Source organism: Moschus berezovskii, chromosome 3, assembly GCF_049115385.1.
Source record: "Moschus berezovskii isolate FMDL1 chromosome 3, NW_MosBer_1.0, whole genome shotgun sequence".
In the NCBI taxonomy this organism is placed as follows: Eukaryota; Metazoa; Chordata; class Mammalia; order Artiodactyla; family Moschidae; genus Moschus; species Moschus berezovskii.
The window spans coordinates 77,903,685-77,919,126 of NC_142462.1; the positions used below are offsets into that span (position 1 = coordinate 77,903,685).

At 55.5% G+C, this 15,442-nt stretch overlaps 1 protein-coding gene across 1 annotated transcript; it reads right to left on the reverse strand.

Annotated features, from left to right (window-relative positions):
* Positions 1–7,618: 7,618 nt before the first annotated feature.
* On the reverse strand, positions 7,619–13,568 carry EVX1 (even-skipped homeobox 1). The gene is made up of 4 exons (XM_055420252.2): positions 13,508–13,568; positions 10,573–11,089; positions 8,738–8,985; positions 7,619–8,158 (listed from the first exon to the last, which is right to left on the reverse strand). Exons 2-4 carry the CDS (start codon positions 10,997–10,999, stop codon positions 7,619–7,621), a joined length of 1,215 nt encoding a protein of 404 aa, XP_055276227.2. The 5' UTR covers positions 11,000–11,089; positions 13,508–13,568.
* Positions 13,569–15,442: the final 1,874 nt, after the last annotated feature.

The following is a 15,442-nucleotide window of genomic DNA, read 5'->3' on the forward strand; positions in this document are numbered from 1 at the left end:
GATTGACTGGTTTGATCTTGCTGTCCAAGGGACTCACAAGAGTCTTCTCCAGTACTACAATTTGAAAGCATCAATTCTTCGGCACTCAGCCTTCTATATGGTCCAGCTCTCATATTTGTACATGACTACTGGGAAAACCATAGCTTTGACTATACAGACCTTTGTTGGCAAAGTGATATCGCTGCTTTTTAATACATTGCCTAGGTTTGCATAACTTTCTTTCCAAGGAGAAAGTGTCTTTTCATTTCATGGCTGCAGTCACCATCTCCTGTGCCACACACATTCTATTCAGTTCTCTCTCTCTACTTATTTCTCTCTTGTCTTCCTTCACAAGATAATATTTGAGAATGACACACACAAGAATATACAATTTTATATTATGCTGTCACAGTTAAAAAATACACACTTCACAGTAATTGGCACAGAGTAGGCTCTCAAATATTTGCTGAATAAAATCCTCCTTGACTGAACCTTCCAAAGCAGAGTATCTGAGAAGGGACTCAGCTCCCTAACTCTGGTGAGAACTTGAGGAAAGAAAGAGAAATATTATACATCATCTATATCAAGCCTTACCTCCTGTTTATTTTATAAAATAGGAAAATAATGTAATACAGACACACAGCTATTTAAGGGCAGAGTGCAAGCTAGAAGCCTCATCTTCTGCTTTCCAACCCAGTGCAACTCACTCTGGATTATGTGGATACAAATATCCCTTACTTCCCAGAGGTATGAGTTTGTAAGGCTTGGAAGGCAGCAGATAGCCACCACTCCTCAAAATGGGCCCTGGATTCAGAGTCAGGTCTCCATTTCTGATCTCCAGCAAGATTTGACATCCTCACTTCATTGGGGTGGGCTCCTAGATGGGATTTGCTATTCAACACTACAAGGGTTTGGGTCTGTGCTGACTTTATAAGGGAAACACCCTGAAAAGGGGACCTAGACTCCTCCTCCCCCTCTACCCCAGGGCTCCATGCAGGCGGTTCATGCCCACCTTCCTCCAGGTTCCAGCAAGCCCGGCAACTCTGGTGCAGGTCTCTGTGAGACTCCACTCCCAGCACCTTGATGAGGCGTGTTTAATCTTCCACCCAGATTATTTAACCTCCGCATCCTTGTTAACAAACAGCCATTATTAACGAGTTGAGAGACCACATGGGGTGGGCTTCTACCGACAATGCCGCTCCCTTGGCCTTTCTGCGAACAAATTCATAATCCTCAGCGACTCAGCCGGAGCCCTCCTGTCAGGTCCGCGAGGGAGTCAGGAAACTGTAGAAATCGGGTGATCTGGGCCCTTATCCACGACCCCTGCGCCCCGAGGGTCTGGGAATTGCAAGATGGAGCTGTATCTCTCCCTTCCTCCACAGCCTCCCTTCCTCGCTCGCTCTCCCAAGGGATTGCTACAGTGCGTTATAAATTTTACCTTTCCAGTGTGCAGGAGAGGCGAGAGGAGGCTGTGTCCCAGCTCCGGGCCAGCCTGTCCCTAAGGACACCAATTAAAGGCACTAATTGGACAGCAATACATCAAAGTCGCTCCCGGGAGTGGGTCCTCAGAGCTCCAGGAATCCATTAGTTGGGCTTTTGTTTCAAAACACAGAAATACAGAGGAATAAAAAATAAAATTAAAAGCACTTGGACGCAGACGGGAGTGGGGCGGGTGCCGTACCGCGAGGACTCCTCTCTGGGTTCATTGGGAGCCCCTCGCTCTCCCCTCCTACTCAAGGCTTGGCACATGAGCCCACCGCACATTTATCCCCAAAGAGTGCCGCCTGCAAAGGCTCGGTCGCCCCTGAGCCCGCAAATAGAGACCGTGTAGACGCGGCACACGCCACTAGACACGCCTGGACCGATGCGGGGTGGGGGGAACAAACCCACCCTACCCCGCGCACATTGTTCAGGTTCTCTGCCTAACCTGGCCCAGGAAGGGGAAGCGGACACCTCGGGGAGGCACATGTCACCCGGGAGTCGTTTCGGCCTCATGGGCTCCACTGGGGACGCGAGGCAGACAACGCAGGGGACAGCGTCCCTCGGGGGTTATTTCAAGATGCGGGGAGTGGCACTTCGACGGCGGAAGGAAGGAACTGGCTCTTCTCTGCGGAGCTGGATGCCACGCGCAGGCCCGAGGGCGCCGGGGAGGGGCCCAGGCCCTGCAGGACAGGAGGAGACCCCGGGCCCTGGGACGGCGGGGCGACAGGCCCCGTGGAAATGGGACCCGAGGCCAAGGGTAGGAGGAGACCGAATCCAGAAGTCCAGCCGCCTAGTCCCGTGCGCCTGGCGAGGCCTCCAACCTCTGCGGCAGAGGCCAAAGCATGTCAGAGCTGGTGGGTGAATCCCGGGCGTGGCCAGGACCCGGCTCAAAGGGCACCGCCCGCTGTTGGCGTCTGCGAGCGCGGCGCCTCCAGATGCCCAAGTGAGGCTGAGGCGCGGCGGCTTCCCGCCAGACCTGAAGACCGGGACGAAGCTGGCCCCGGGTCGCCACGGCAGCCAGAGCGCCGGCTGGTGTGCCGGGACGCCCGGGCCTCACCTGGGTGGCGGGAGGCCAGAGGCCGAGCCCTCGGCGCCCCTCATTCTGCGGAGGCCGCGCCCGCTAGCTTCCCCTCGAGGAGCCAGATTGGAATGACTGCTTTTGATCCCATTTGTTACTAACCCCGGCATTTGTTTTCCATTTTATAAACGCTTCCCTTTAAGTAATTGTCCCTGTTAACAGCGTATACCTTTCAGCAGCCCTCACTGCGCTATAAATAATCTCGATGAAGATGCAAGGATATGACTTTCACAAGATTGGACAATTGATTCAATCTGTGACCCGCGATCGCGAATAATATTGGAAGGCTATTTAAACAGATGAAGGCCTAAATTGTCTTGCTTGTATCTGAATTAATTTCTCATTCATCATCATTATGAAGTGATTGGTCTATTCAAGCTCTTCAGCCTGCTGGAACGGAGAGGGATTTAAATGAGATTGTAACACAATTTAAATGCTTGCCGACTTTAACGAGGCCAATTGAGCAGCTGCAATAAATACAAATATTTTTCTAAACAGCCTTGTTTTAAATAATTACTTAATGCTTTCATGTTATTTTTAAGTGGCAGTCTTTCTCCTGCTTCTGCTCAGAATATCACACACTTATTTGCTGAGAAGGCGATTTTGGAAAGGACTTTGTGTTTCTATTTGCTTTGTAGAGGGTAGCTTGCATTTTGTAGTCAGCTTTTTGCCTTCTCAGGGTTAACATTTCGGGGTCCACAAACCGGCACAAATGGTGAGCTGGGCCTTTCACCCTAATGCACTGATGTGTCTGCCCCCGCAGAGTCAGGGAGGAGCTGAAGGATGGAAGAATTTTTCCGTTTGGATCAAGTCACTTATCCAGACTTGTTTTAGCTGGGTCTTGCAAACGAATCCGTGCGATTGCACTGACAAATGACACCCCAAAGGGTGGCATCGTTTCTGACTTATCCTGATAACCATCATCATCTTGAACAAATCAGAATTCCAGTGTACCCGAAAGGTGTCCCTTAGGAAGTTCAGTCTGCCAACAGTTTGGCTCCCGTGCAAGTTGACTGGAGTGAGTGGAGGCCGGCTGAGGATTTCTTTGTTAGGGAACAGGCCCAGAAAGAGAACCTAGCCACAGGGATTGGGGTGGGGGCAGAGTAATTAGAAGAAAATCGCCATTTGGGGGCCCACCCTCCTTTTCCTGCCCCCACTCACTGGCAGTACTCCCTCTCTCACTCCGAGTGAGGGTGCTTAGAAATGACGCTAGAAGAAGAAAAAGGTCTTTCCACTAGGAGAATGCCATCCGCTGGTCATCCCCGACAACTGTCCGCCCGTGACACCCACGCCCTTCGGCCGACATATGGCTGCGGGTGTTTCCTCGATTGGGGAATAATGGAAGCAACCAAGCGGGAAAAGCCCGAGGAACAAAAGAATCTTTTAAACTTTCAGGAACGTGCTAGGCTGGGGGTGGGGAGACACGCGACTGGGGCGGGGACCTAAGCTCCCGTTAGCCACGACCGTCTAGGGCCATATCCCCCTGGAAGGCCTGGGCTGAGAGGGCGCATTCTGAATCACCTCTCACTCTGCCTGGAATGTGGGCAGAGGGACTGGATGTATGGGATGTGCAGCTGCGAGTTTCCCGGTTGGGAAAGCAGGGCCGACATAGTCACAAGGAAAATCATTGGTGGGGCAGACAACACTGGGGGATGCAATCAAACTGCAGGCTAAGGGGGAAAAAAAATGCGGACAAGAGTGGAGAAACCAAGTGATTTGCTATGTAACCGGGCAATTTAATGCCAGAGTTAGGGAGCTGCTGGCCGGAATCATTTCTTCTTCGGAAGCTCTGCCGAGCTCATCCTCTTTATCCTGTTGTTTAAAATGAGCATTATCCCAAACATATGCAATGCAATCAGTTTGGTCACACTTACAAGAACACGCTTTAATAAGGCAATCAATCACTCGCTAACTAGACGGCGACGGCCTGCGCTGAGCGCGCACTCGGGCTGCGGGGTGGCTATTCTTCCCCGGCCAAAAGGACCGCGGCTGAGCACACGTCTGCGCTCCCAGGCCCCGCTGGGTCCCCGACTATGTTGAGGAGCCCAGGAAAAGTGTGAGTCGGATGTGAGGTGTCAGACTTAACGAGGGTAACCGCGGACTCTGGGCCCCAAAGAGGCCTAAGGCATGGGAGGGGAAGCCGCCGGAGCTGGGAGCCCCTATCTACATGAGTCACTAACACCTGTGTGAGGCCACAGCCTCCGTTTTCCCACCTGCAAAATGGGACTGAGACGGAGGGAAACTAAGTAGAGACGGTCGGAAAATTGAAAAATAAAAACAATAATACCATGTCAGCCCTCTTGCTTGGACTAGCCTTCTCATTTTACAGATGAAGAGATGGAGGCTGCGGAGGACGCAGTGCCTTTAAGATCATCTCCACCCCAGCCCCCACTACAACGACCACCACCTAATTGGGCCAGATGCTGCTTCCGGTGCAGGTGGGAAAAGTCTATTTTTAGGTGCGGGGGTCTGCGAGGGAGTGTGGTAGTGCGTGCCTAGCGCCTAACCGCAAACCTTGGCAAAAGGGAAATTTCATTATGAAGTAATGAGTAATTCCTCCTGGCAAGATGTATTGTTATATCTTCCACTTCAATTTGAAGGAAGAGAGGCTCAATTACCCAGAAAATACAGTCAATTAAAGGCTGCTGATTGGACACGAGGCCGGATCATCGATCTTGTACTTTCCAATATCGCTGCAGACACCTCATTTTCCCTCCCTATTAACTGAAAATACGCCTGGCATTACGGCAGCCCGCAGCCCATTTACCTGTCGCAAGCAATCTTGGCCGGACGCGAAGTAACCCAGAAATTTGCCAGGTTTGGCACCGGGAGCTTCCCAACTGCAGAGGGAGCTGCGCAGGGCTAGGCGGGTGGGATGAGTGGCAGAGAGGATGCTGGAAACCTCAGCACAACGATTTGCTTGGGAGAGTGGGGAGTACTATGTTGGAGAGGGTTTGCTCTAAAGCCCCAGGAGGGATTGAAGGCTGATTAAGGAGACCCCCGCCTGCCCATGGGTACACGGTCAGAAGACCCTTGAACCCATACAGTCCCGAGCTCCCAGCCTGCTGACGACACCCATCTCCCTCCTGTTTGAGCACGACTTCAGAGGCAGCCACAGTGGCTCTCCTATAGGGACAGAGAACGACAATGAGGTGGTCATTCAGGATTGTCTGTCCTTTTGCCCTGACCAGTCCAGAATTCCATCCTTGGAGATGACTTCCAGTTTGAAAAGGATTCAAACCCTCTCTTCCCAACTCAGGAGTCCTCCCTCCTCTCCCTTCACCACAAGATGCAGACTCAGCTTGACCAGCAAACCCAGCTCTCTGCAGTGCTCCACCTCCATTCCCACCACCCCATTTGTCTCCACCTTGGGTTGGGGTAGAGATAGGATAACAGAGAATGGAGTCCAGGATCCCCTTTCCTCAAAGCATTGGAGCAGATGGAGAGGACTCATGAGGGGGAGTCCCCGATGGGCTCAGTGCTCTGCTGGACCAGTTGAGCCAAGACTCCTAGTGTGCACAAAATTAAGGAAATATGCACCCCACAGCAGCTCCTCCTTCTCCACCTCTGTGAAATGTCCATTTGGAGATTGCCAATGCCAAATGGAGGCTTGGGAGACTGTCTGTGTGTCCCTTTTTTGACTCCTTCCCTACCCAAGGCTATAGTTGAACTAGTAATTCAAAAGGAGTTAACAAACTGCCTGCTACCAAAAAATTTAAAATGCTAAAGTGAGAATCATATCCAGCTTTATTGCAATATGGTCAACAAATTGTAACAGCAAATTCTTTGGGCTTCAAAGGAAAACCAAATCAAACTCATTCCCTACAGGAAGAACCACTCCCTCCCAGTCAGGGTGAAACTTGCCTTTGTGGGGGTATAAGTTCTCCTATACCTCAAAAACCGGCTGCAAGAACGACTACAGATGTGAGAGTTTGGGAGTGGTTCCCAAACAAGCCCTGGAGGAGGGGAGAGACAAAGTCCCCAGAAGCAGCAGAAGGCTCCTGCTAGTATTCTGAAAGTCAAGCCCCATGGCAGCTTGGGAGGCAGATGGGTGTGAAATGCCAAATGCAAAGCGAAGGGCCAGAAAGCTCCTAGTGAAAGAAAGAAAAAGGCTGGAAATAGCCTCTAATTTGCCACCAGATATGGAGGGAGGGAGATGAGGTTCCTGCTCCCTAAGCTCTTCCCTGGGCGCCTTGTTAACAGCTCAGCTCTGGGCTCCATGGCCAGCCAGCGGCATGGTAATCATTATTATACATTCAACATTCAAAACCCTCCTCACACACATCACTTGCTAATCAGGGTGTGTGCTGGGCCCAGGGAGAAGAGGCTTGAGAGAACTTGCCAGGGGACCTAAGGGTATCTGCAGCTTCCCTGCCCACAGTACACAAAAAGTGAGGGTGGAGATGAAGTTACAAGTGGAGAAGCCAGGAGAGAGGAAAGAGATCAGGTGCTGGTAGATGCCAGAATCAGAAAATATCCTGTAACTGAGGCTCCAGGGGTGCCAGAGAGCCCCTTGCTTCTTTGGGAGGGTAGTAAATCATCTCCCTCTCTCCCTTAGATGGCTGGTGCATTGTCATCCACAAGCCTCTTGCCATGCCTTGGAAAAGCTGGCAAAGATTAATCTCTACCTGCTCTGCATACACAGCATTTTGTTCAGAGAGACAACAATTTCCCTTTCCATCGCATGGGCTTGGCCTTTGCAAGGGGGAGGGGTCTGGGTGAGAAAGGGCAGGGGGTTGAGGGGCTTGATATTGGTTGCTGTTGCTGCTAAATTTGTTAAGCTTTGGAGCCAAGGCCTCAAGCCCGGGTCAGGGCAGTGGGTCGGGTGAAGAATGGCAAAGAGGGGCCGACTCAGAGGAAGCTCTTTCGGGCTCGGCCTCCCCAACCCCACTCCTGCTCCCCAAACGCGCCAGCCAGGACCCCTTCCCAGGCATTTCGATGCTCGATGCTCGAAACCAAGTCCCGCTGGTCCTCGGCGGCCCTCTTCTTTCCCCTCTGTGCCCCTGGGGCGGGGAGGGATGCTGAGTCCCCGAGGGACCCCCACGGGCGTCCTGGAGCCGGCTGCCCGCGGGCGGCCCCTTATCTGGTGAGGGGCACCTCCTCCCTCTGGTCCAGCGCCACGGAGGAGGCCTTGCTGAGCACCGACGGCGCGAAGGTGAGGAAGGAGTCCGAGCGGGAGGTGGAGGCACAGGTGAAGTCCGAGGCGGCGGCGGCGCGGGGCGCCAGCCCGTTGGCCGGGCCGCCGTGGCAGGCGAGGCAGGAGCAGGGGCCGCCGGCCGCGGTGCCCAGTCCGTGCGCCGGGCCCGGGTAGAGCGGCGGGTGGCGGAAGGCGCACAGCAGTTCGGGCCGCGGGTAGGGCTGCGAGAGCACGCGGAAGGTGTCGAGCGGGCGCAGCGGGCCGCTGAAAGGCGAGGCGGCGGCGGACGCGGCGGACGCGGCGCCGAGACCCACCGGCGAGTAGTAGGGCAAGGGCAGGTGCGACGGGAAGGGGTAGGGCAGGCCGCCCGCGGCCGCCGCGTGGCTCATCATGTACGTGTAGAAGGCGGGGTCGGCCGGGTGCGGCCACGTCATGGCTAGCCGCTGCCGCTTGTCCTTCATGCGCCTGTTCTGGAACCACACCTGGCGGGCGGGGAGGAGAGCAGCGGGTTCGGCGGCCGCCCGGCCGGGTGCGCAGAACCCATAAGTCCCGTCCCACCGCGCGCGACGGTGCGGGTAGCACAGGGAAGAGCCGAAGAGGAGCTCCTCTGGGCGCGGGCAGATCCCACCACCACCCCCTTGGATCTGGAATCCCTCCCAGACAGGCTCTCTCCCTCCTCCTCTCAGCCCGCGCTGCCAGGACGCCCGAACGCAGTGTGGCTGGGAAAGTAGTGGAGCAACTAAGAACTCCACCGGTCTGAGGCAGCAGGCAGCGATCCCCTCAAAATACGTCCCATTCCTGAGGCTCTCCCTGGAAGCACTTCCTTGTCACCGGCCCAGGCACTTCATCCCCGCTGTTTATTTGGCCACGAAAGAGAGTCTCCCCTAGGGGCAAATCTGCATGCACCTGGCTCCTGCACCAGGCTTAGACACTCTCGGCCTAGCTGCCCTGGAAAGAGACTCCAGGCCCTACTTCCTGGTTCCTGATTTCGGAAGTGGGAAGGTGGTATTTACTTCCTCCTGACTGGATGCACCCCGCTCCCTCCTCCCTGTGGCTCATACCTTGATTGTGGTTTCCGGCAGGTTTAGGGCAGCCGCCAGCTCACATCTCCGAGGCCTGGATACATAGTTCTCCCTGTAAAATTCCTTCTCCAGTCGTGCAATCTGCTCCCGGGTGAAGGCAGTACGGTACCGTCGCATCTGGTCACTGGCACTGCAGGCCAGGGTGCCCTGGGAGCCACCACTGCCATTGCTTTTGGGGGTCTCGCTGCTGCCATTGGGACTGCTGGCCAGTGCCTCAGAGCCAGGCCCTGTTCAGGGAGCCCAGAGTATAGGCACACACAGAACACACAACAGATACAGACGTTGTTGATGTGGGGCTGTAGATCCTGGTTGATGTGTGTGGAGGGGGTGATGGAAAGGGACATCCCCCCTCTTCTCAGTAGCCCCAGACTCTACCTCTGCTAGGGTGGCAGGGACTTTGAGAACCCAGGAATGGAGGACAGAGGCTCACCATTCAGATGAGCACATAGCAGCCATTAGGCCTGGTCGGGCTGCTGTGTTAGGCCTGCTGGGTACAAAAGCCCCAGGCGCCCTGGCCACCTGCCTTAGGGCACAGGACAGATGCAGCCACTCTGAACTTTCTGCCCACGGTTGACAAGAGTGGGCAAGGATATGCATATCTGACAGTCAAGTGAGTTGAGATGCCCCTTTGTGCTGGAGTGTTGTGAACTGGGGTCCTGGTGCATTGTTGGATGTTGGGCAGGGACTGAGTTTTCTTGCTTTGTGTGCCAGATGGCTGGTGCAGGTGTGGGACTGTGCATTAGGCTGCGTGTGCTGTGGGAATGGCCCAGGAGTGTGTGTTTGAGTGTCCTATTGCCTGACTATATATGAATGCAGTATGGGTTACTCTGAGGGTATGCTGCGGTTAGTCTGGATTGAGTGGATTAGATGGCAATGGGTAGATGTGGGTTCTCAGCAAGGTGTTGGCTGCCAACGCCAGGGGGTGGGTTATCTTCCACACCAGGCTCTTCTCACCCACCAGCACAGCTTTGTGGAGGAGTGTCTGCTGGTGGGCTCTTCCTCCTAGCTTTCCACCCCTCGCAGGGAGACTCCCTTCCTGATCATTCACCCCACCTCCTCACTAGCCCCTGGTCAGGGAGGGGTTCTCCAGTTATAGAGTGACACACAGCCCACCCACCCCCCAATTTGAGGCGAAACCCAGGCAAGGGTGGGGCTCCTGCCCCCTGCCGCCCTTTTCCTTTGGGTGGAGGAGTGGGACTAGGAAGGAAAGGTGAATGGGGGGAGGGCCAGAGCACTGCCTTTTCAAATGCAACCGGAGACCAAAGGCAATTAGACCATTGGGACCATTTCCGACCTGGCGCCACCGAGCCCGGGAAGTGACAAGGTAATTTGGACCTCTGACCGACGTGCAAACTGGTCGGAGGGCCGAAGCAGCCTGTCGGCCCTAGTCGGTCGCGATTTTACGGTCCTTTATGGACTCCGCTTCCGCGCCTTGGATGCGCCCTACACCCTGCTAGCCACAAACTGCCTGGACCCTCTTTTGATCTCGCCATGCCGGGAGAAAGTGTCTTCCCCGCGCAGCTGAAGCAGTGCCACAAAGCTCTGGGGGGTTAGGGTGCACTCTGAATCCCCCTCAAGCCCAGGGCTTGCGTCTCCCTCCTTCCCCCAAAGCACAGCTGTCACCCTCAGTCCCGCCAATGCCAGAGCAGAGAAGGAGACCCCCGCCAGGGCGCAGATAGCGAGGGATGAGTTGTTCAGGTGGGTTCCCCCAGCCACCCCGCCCTGGGGTAAAGGAGTGTCTTCCTCTCCTCTAGAGCTGAAGTGGAAGGTGGGCACGGTGGGAGGCTGGGGGAGAGAAGGGGCGCGGTGGCTACCTTTGCTGTGCTGGTATTCGGCGTTCCCCGTGGCGCAGTCCGGGGTGCAGCTCACCTCGATTTCTTCATAGAAATCCGACTCGGTGTCTGAGCTGCTGGGTTGCCCCTGGCCAGAGAGACTGTCGGCGGAGGCAGCCGGAGGTCCGGGGCCGAGCACCGCGGCCCCGGCTGCCCGCGACTCGGCGCCCAGCCCTGCAGCGCTGCCTGCTAGTCCGTCGACCGGCTCCTCCTCCAGGCCTCCCCCGCCGCGCTCCCGGGCGGCCGGAGGACCGGCCCGCGGGCTCAGGCAACCACGGGGCACCATCTTCTCGGGCGGCTCGGGCAGCGGGCTGCCCACGGCTTCGGACAAACTGGAGACCCTCTTGCCAACCAGAGTGCCAAGCTGACCCCCATCCAGAAACATAACCATGTCCTTTCGGCTCTCCATCCCGGACTCTCGGAGGGGGGAGGGGGAAAGCCCCAAGTGAGCTCCTAGCCCCCCGGCTCCCTGGGTCCCCAGCGGTCCGACAGATCTTGGCTGCGGGAGGGAGAAAGAGGCCAGGCGACTGGGCGGGCGCGGAGCGGCCGGAACGAGGTGTCGACGGTGACGGCGGCGGTGGCGGTGGGGAGCTGGGGTCACCTTGTGATGCGAGCGCTCCTCTGTGCCGCACCGCCTCTGGGAGGAAGCCCCATTGCCCTCTTCTTTCTAAGCTGTCATCCTCCTGCTGCAGTCGTCATTACAGTACCGCTGGTGACGCCACTCGGTGAGCGCAAGTGGATAAATAGAAACGTCTGCCACAGCGAAGATGAAAGGAGACCCGCAGCTAATGGCTCGGCAGTGATGCGCCAGGTGTGGGCCTCGCTCGAATGGGGAGGAGAGTGTGAAAACAGAGAGACACACACACTGAGAGGGAGACACCCAGGCACAGGGGATGCAAATGGAATTCCGCAGGAAGAAAAGGGAGCTTAACGCGGCGAGTTCCGCAGGGCTTGCGGGACTCGGTAATTGAATACGCTTTTGATATATATAATTTTTTTTTATTGTTTGGGCTTTTGTTTTCTTAACTTGGTGCCTTGTCTACACTGATGAGAGAATCCATAACTGCATTTTAGAAGTGTGAAGGCCGATTCACAAGCCTCGCTTCTCTTATTACAACTGCTGTCCCTGGTGAGCTAACCGCTCCGCGGCTCCTAAGTCTTTTTATTATTATTATTATTAACAAGCTACCGAAAAGCATATTACCTCCCCCGCAAGTTGTCTCCACAGCTTGAGCCTGGGGTCTCCTTTCCTCCCTTCTCCTCCCAGCCACTACCCCCAGCTGTTTCCTTCCTCCTAGGAACCAAAAGAGAACTTTGCCATTTTTCTTTCCCAAGGGGCAAAAGATAAATGTCTTAATATTTTTCTTTAAAGAGGGCTTTGGCTGCTGACTCCAAATGTTCGCTTTTTTTTTTTTCCCAATCGCCCCTCTCCCCATCTAGGTGACCTTAAGCTTTCCACAACCTGGCTTGACCTACAGATGGCTATTCAAGGAAGAAATCTCCCATTTGCTGGGGCCTCGCCTGCACTTCAGGTATGTAGAGTGGGGGAGGTTCTAAGGGTGGCCTTGTTTCTTTTCTTGCCCGTATTTTAATGTATTCGTTCAGAGTCAACGAATTCCCCCGAAACAGGTTTTTGAGAGTTAAACTCTGGCAAATGCGGCCCCCACAGCGGAAGCGGCAAAGGCTTCTTCTAGCTGGGAGAAGGTGCTGTTCTTGCCCGGAGATTTGGGGCAGGGGTCGAGAAAGACCAGCACGTGGCATTGGGGTTCATAGAGGGTTGTCTCATGGGGTTCTCCCTAGTGCCTTGCCCCGGGGCTTTGGTCCCCTGCTCCAAAAGTGGGTGGCATTGTGCTTGAAGAGAGAGAAGGCATCGAAAATGCCATGAAAGTACAAGTGACTGGAGTTCTCATCAGTCATCGAAGACAGAGGGGGACCTCCAGGGCAGGGCTGGGGGGTGTGAGTAGTGCTTAATGTCTTTGGGAACAGCCACAGGCTCCCTCTCAGGTCTGCTTCCAGGGGATGTGGAACCCATTAGGAAACTGACCCCTTGCCACTTTCAAGTGTGCTCGGGCTAGGTAGACAGACTGGGTCTCTCCTCGTTTTGCTGAGGCTAGAAGGCAGGCCCCTTCTTTGCTCTGCAACTGCTCCCACTAGACTTTCTCTGCCCCTTTCTAGGAGCTTCTAGTGCTAAGCTGACGGCTGCAAAAGGCTGCTTTGCCCCTCCTCCTTCTGTATGTTCCAAGACAAAGCCCCAACTTCTGAAATTCTAAAGAAAAGTCCCTCTATCTCTAAGTATTTTTAACTTTATCTTTTTTCTCTCCTCCTCCTTTTTCTTTTTCCCAACTCTTCTCTCTCTTCCTCCCCCCTCCCTGCCTCAATCTTCCTATCTGTGGGCTTCCAGAGGTGGTGAAGGAAATGAGGAACGACAGAAGTTCCCTTCTCAAGTTCTGCCTTCCACATCTCCCCCCCCCAACTTGATAAGAAGAACTCACAGACCTCCCCTTGGGCTCGGGTGTGCAGAGGGAACTGGAAGGGGATGTTCGCATAAACATTTCCAATCCCCGGGACTCCCAGAATCACCAGGTGCTGAGCTCTGCCGGCCCCAAAGTCCTGGAGAATATTTCAAAGGTGAGAGGAGCGATCCGGGTCAGAGTCCAGAGCCTTTTGCCCTGGCGGGGAATTGTCCTGGGATTCCGTGGTGCCCTGTCCTCTCTAGCTGGTAGGCAGAGCCTGAGGGAACACCTGGCTTGCTCCTTCCTTCCTGTCAGAGTAGAGCCACCAGCGTCTGCGTTAGATCTGCCACTATCCTTCACCTTCTTCTGGGCCCTTCCAGCCCTGGTCCTGGGGCGCTACCCCGCCTCTCCCTCTATCCTCCGCAGCCCTCGGCCAACTCGCAGCAGCCCCCCGCTGCGCTCACCTCCGCGAGGCCGGGTCCTCAGAGGGACTCCTGGCTGCCCGCCCCGCCCCCAGCTTTGCATTCAATGGGAGTGCTCTGTGTTTGATCCTCTTTTCCTCTGGGTTTTTCGTGTGAGATGAAAGCGGAGTAGGATTGAGAGATCAAGAGGTGCCACTTGCGTCTCCTTCCTGGGCCCGGCCCATCCGAGCCGGACTTCCCCTGGTGTCCTGGGAGGAAGGAAGCTTGAGCCCCGGGCTCAGCCTCTCCTGGAGGGGATGCCTCTTCTGGGCTTCGGATCTGAAGCTTCGGGGATGCCTTCATGACTCTCCCGACTCCTGCCTCCACTCTTTCAAAATGTCTCAATTTCCCCTGTCTTTAGGCGCCTAAGGTACCTCGGTGGCAGGAGAAAAAATTTTTTCCTTTTTAAACCGAATATCACTTCTTCTAAAAGCATCTTCCATTAATATCAGATGAAGAGAGGTCTAATTTTTAACAGGAAGAAGAAGAAAACAGGAGGAGACTCGATAAGAGCACTGTTTCTAGTTGGGGTTTCCTGGGGGGTGTTGGGAGGGAGTGTTTTTGGTTTATGGGGAGGCACTTTAATAGCGTGGTTATCACTGTATCACGGAGGTTATTCCCTATGCGGCAGAAGAAAGGTAAATTCACAGAGGGAATAAAACCCGCGTGTCGCCGAGGCCTGGGCGACCCCATAAAAGGGAGGGGGTGATAGCAGCCTAAGTGGGGTCCGGCCCGGGCCCCCACCGCTTCTCACCTCCCGCGGCGGGAAGGACAACCCCCTCCTGTCTGCGGGCCTGCTGTCCCCTCCCCCGCTGGGACGGGGGTTTTAGGTCCAGCCGGCTCCTCTGGGATTGAAATTCTCCGGACTTCAAAAGCTCGCGGCCCAGCTTCCGCCGTGCTGGGCTGGGCTGGGCTGGGCAGAGGGTGGGTGGGAACCCCGGGGAGGCGACGCGGAGATAAGATGCGCGGGTTGTGTTAAATGGAATCGGAAGCTGGGCCAGGGCCACCAGACGCGCCGATCCGCAGGAGCCTCTTCGCTTCCCGAGGAAACCCCGGCTCCGGAGAGCTGAGGCAGGGGGTAGGGAACGTCTCACTGGCCAGCGGACCCGCTCGGAGCGATAGTCTGAGGCCCTCAGTACCTTCTCCAGCTGGATGCTGGGCCTCCGGGCAGCAGGCACCGTTCCGGCCGAAAGGAAGGGACGAAGAGACGTGGGAGAGGAATAGAGTTCGGGAGCTGATTTGGCTACTTCAGTGTGGGCAAAAATTTAATCAAGAAAATGTTTTTGCTTCTCATTTTGGTGAAATGTCAGAGCAAAGGGAGCTTCCCTTTAAACAGTAAGCGTCGCTGGGCTGCCGCGGCAGTGGTCTGGGACCCTTGGTCACCTTCCAAGCCGAGGCGCGGGCTGTGGCCATCGAAGTTTCCCCGCGCGGTGGAGTCTCCACTGCGGTAATAGTGGGAGGTGAGGAGACTTCTGGCGGTCGGTCCCCATCTCCTCCCTGGCAGCTGCCGAACCCAGTGCACAGAGGCACTGCAAGGTGTGCTCCTCAAGGTGCAAGGTCAACTGGATCTCCGAAGCCCAGTGGTCAGCCCTTCTGGGGACTGAGGAGGCAGAGCATGCCCTGCCCACTTCCCCCACCCCATTACCCACCCTGCAGAGGGGGCTGGTGGTCGTGAGCCAGCAGTGGGCGCCACAAAACAGTTTTTCCTTCAGGCAGGCAGAACCTGTGGCTTCTGGAACTCTGAGCAAGCACCCCCTTCCCTCTGTACTCCTGGAGCCAAGACCAGGCACCCGGGACAGAAAACTGGATGCTTTCAGATGTTTTTGCTGGCCCATGACACCTGCTCCTCATGTTCTTGGAGCCAGCCAGTCCAGCAGTCACTCTTGCTTCCACACCTATCAACCCTTGGCTCCTATAGGCCTGAGCCCAGTGGCATCC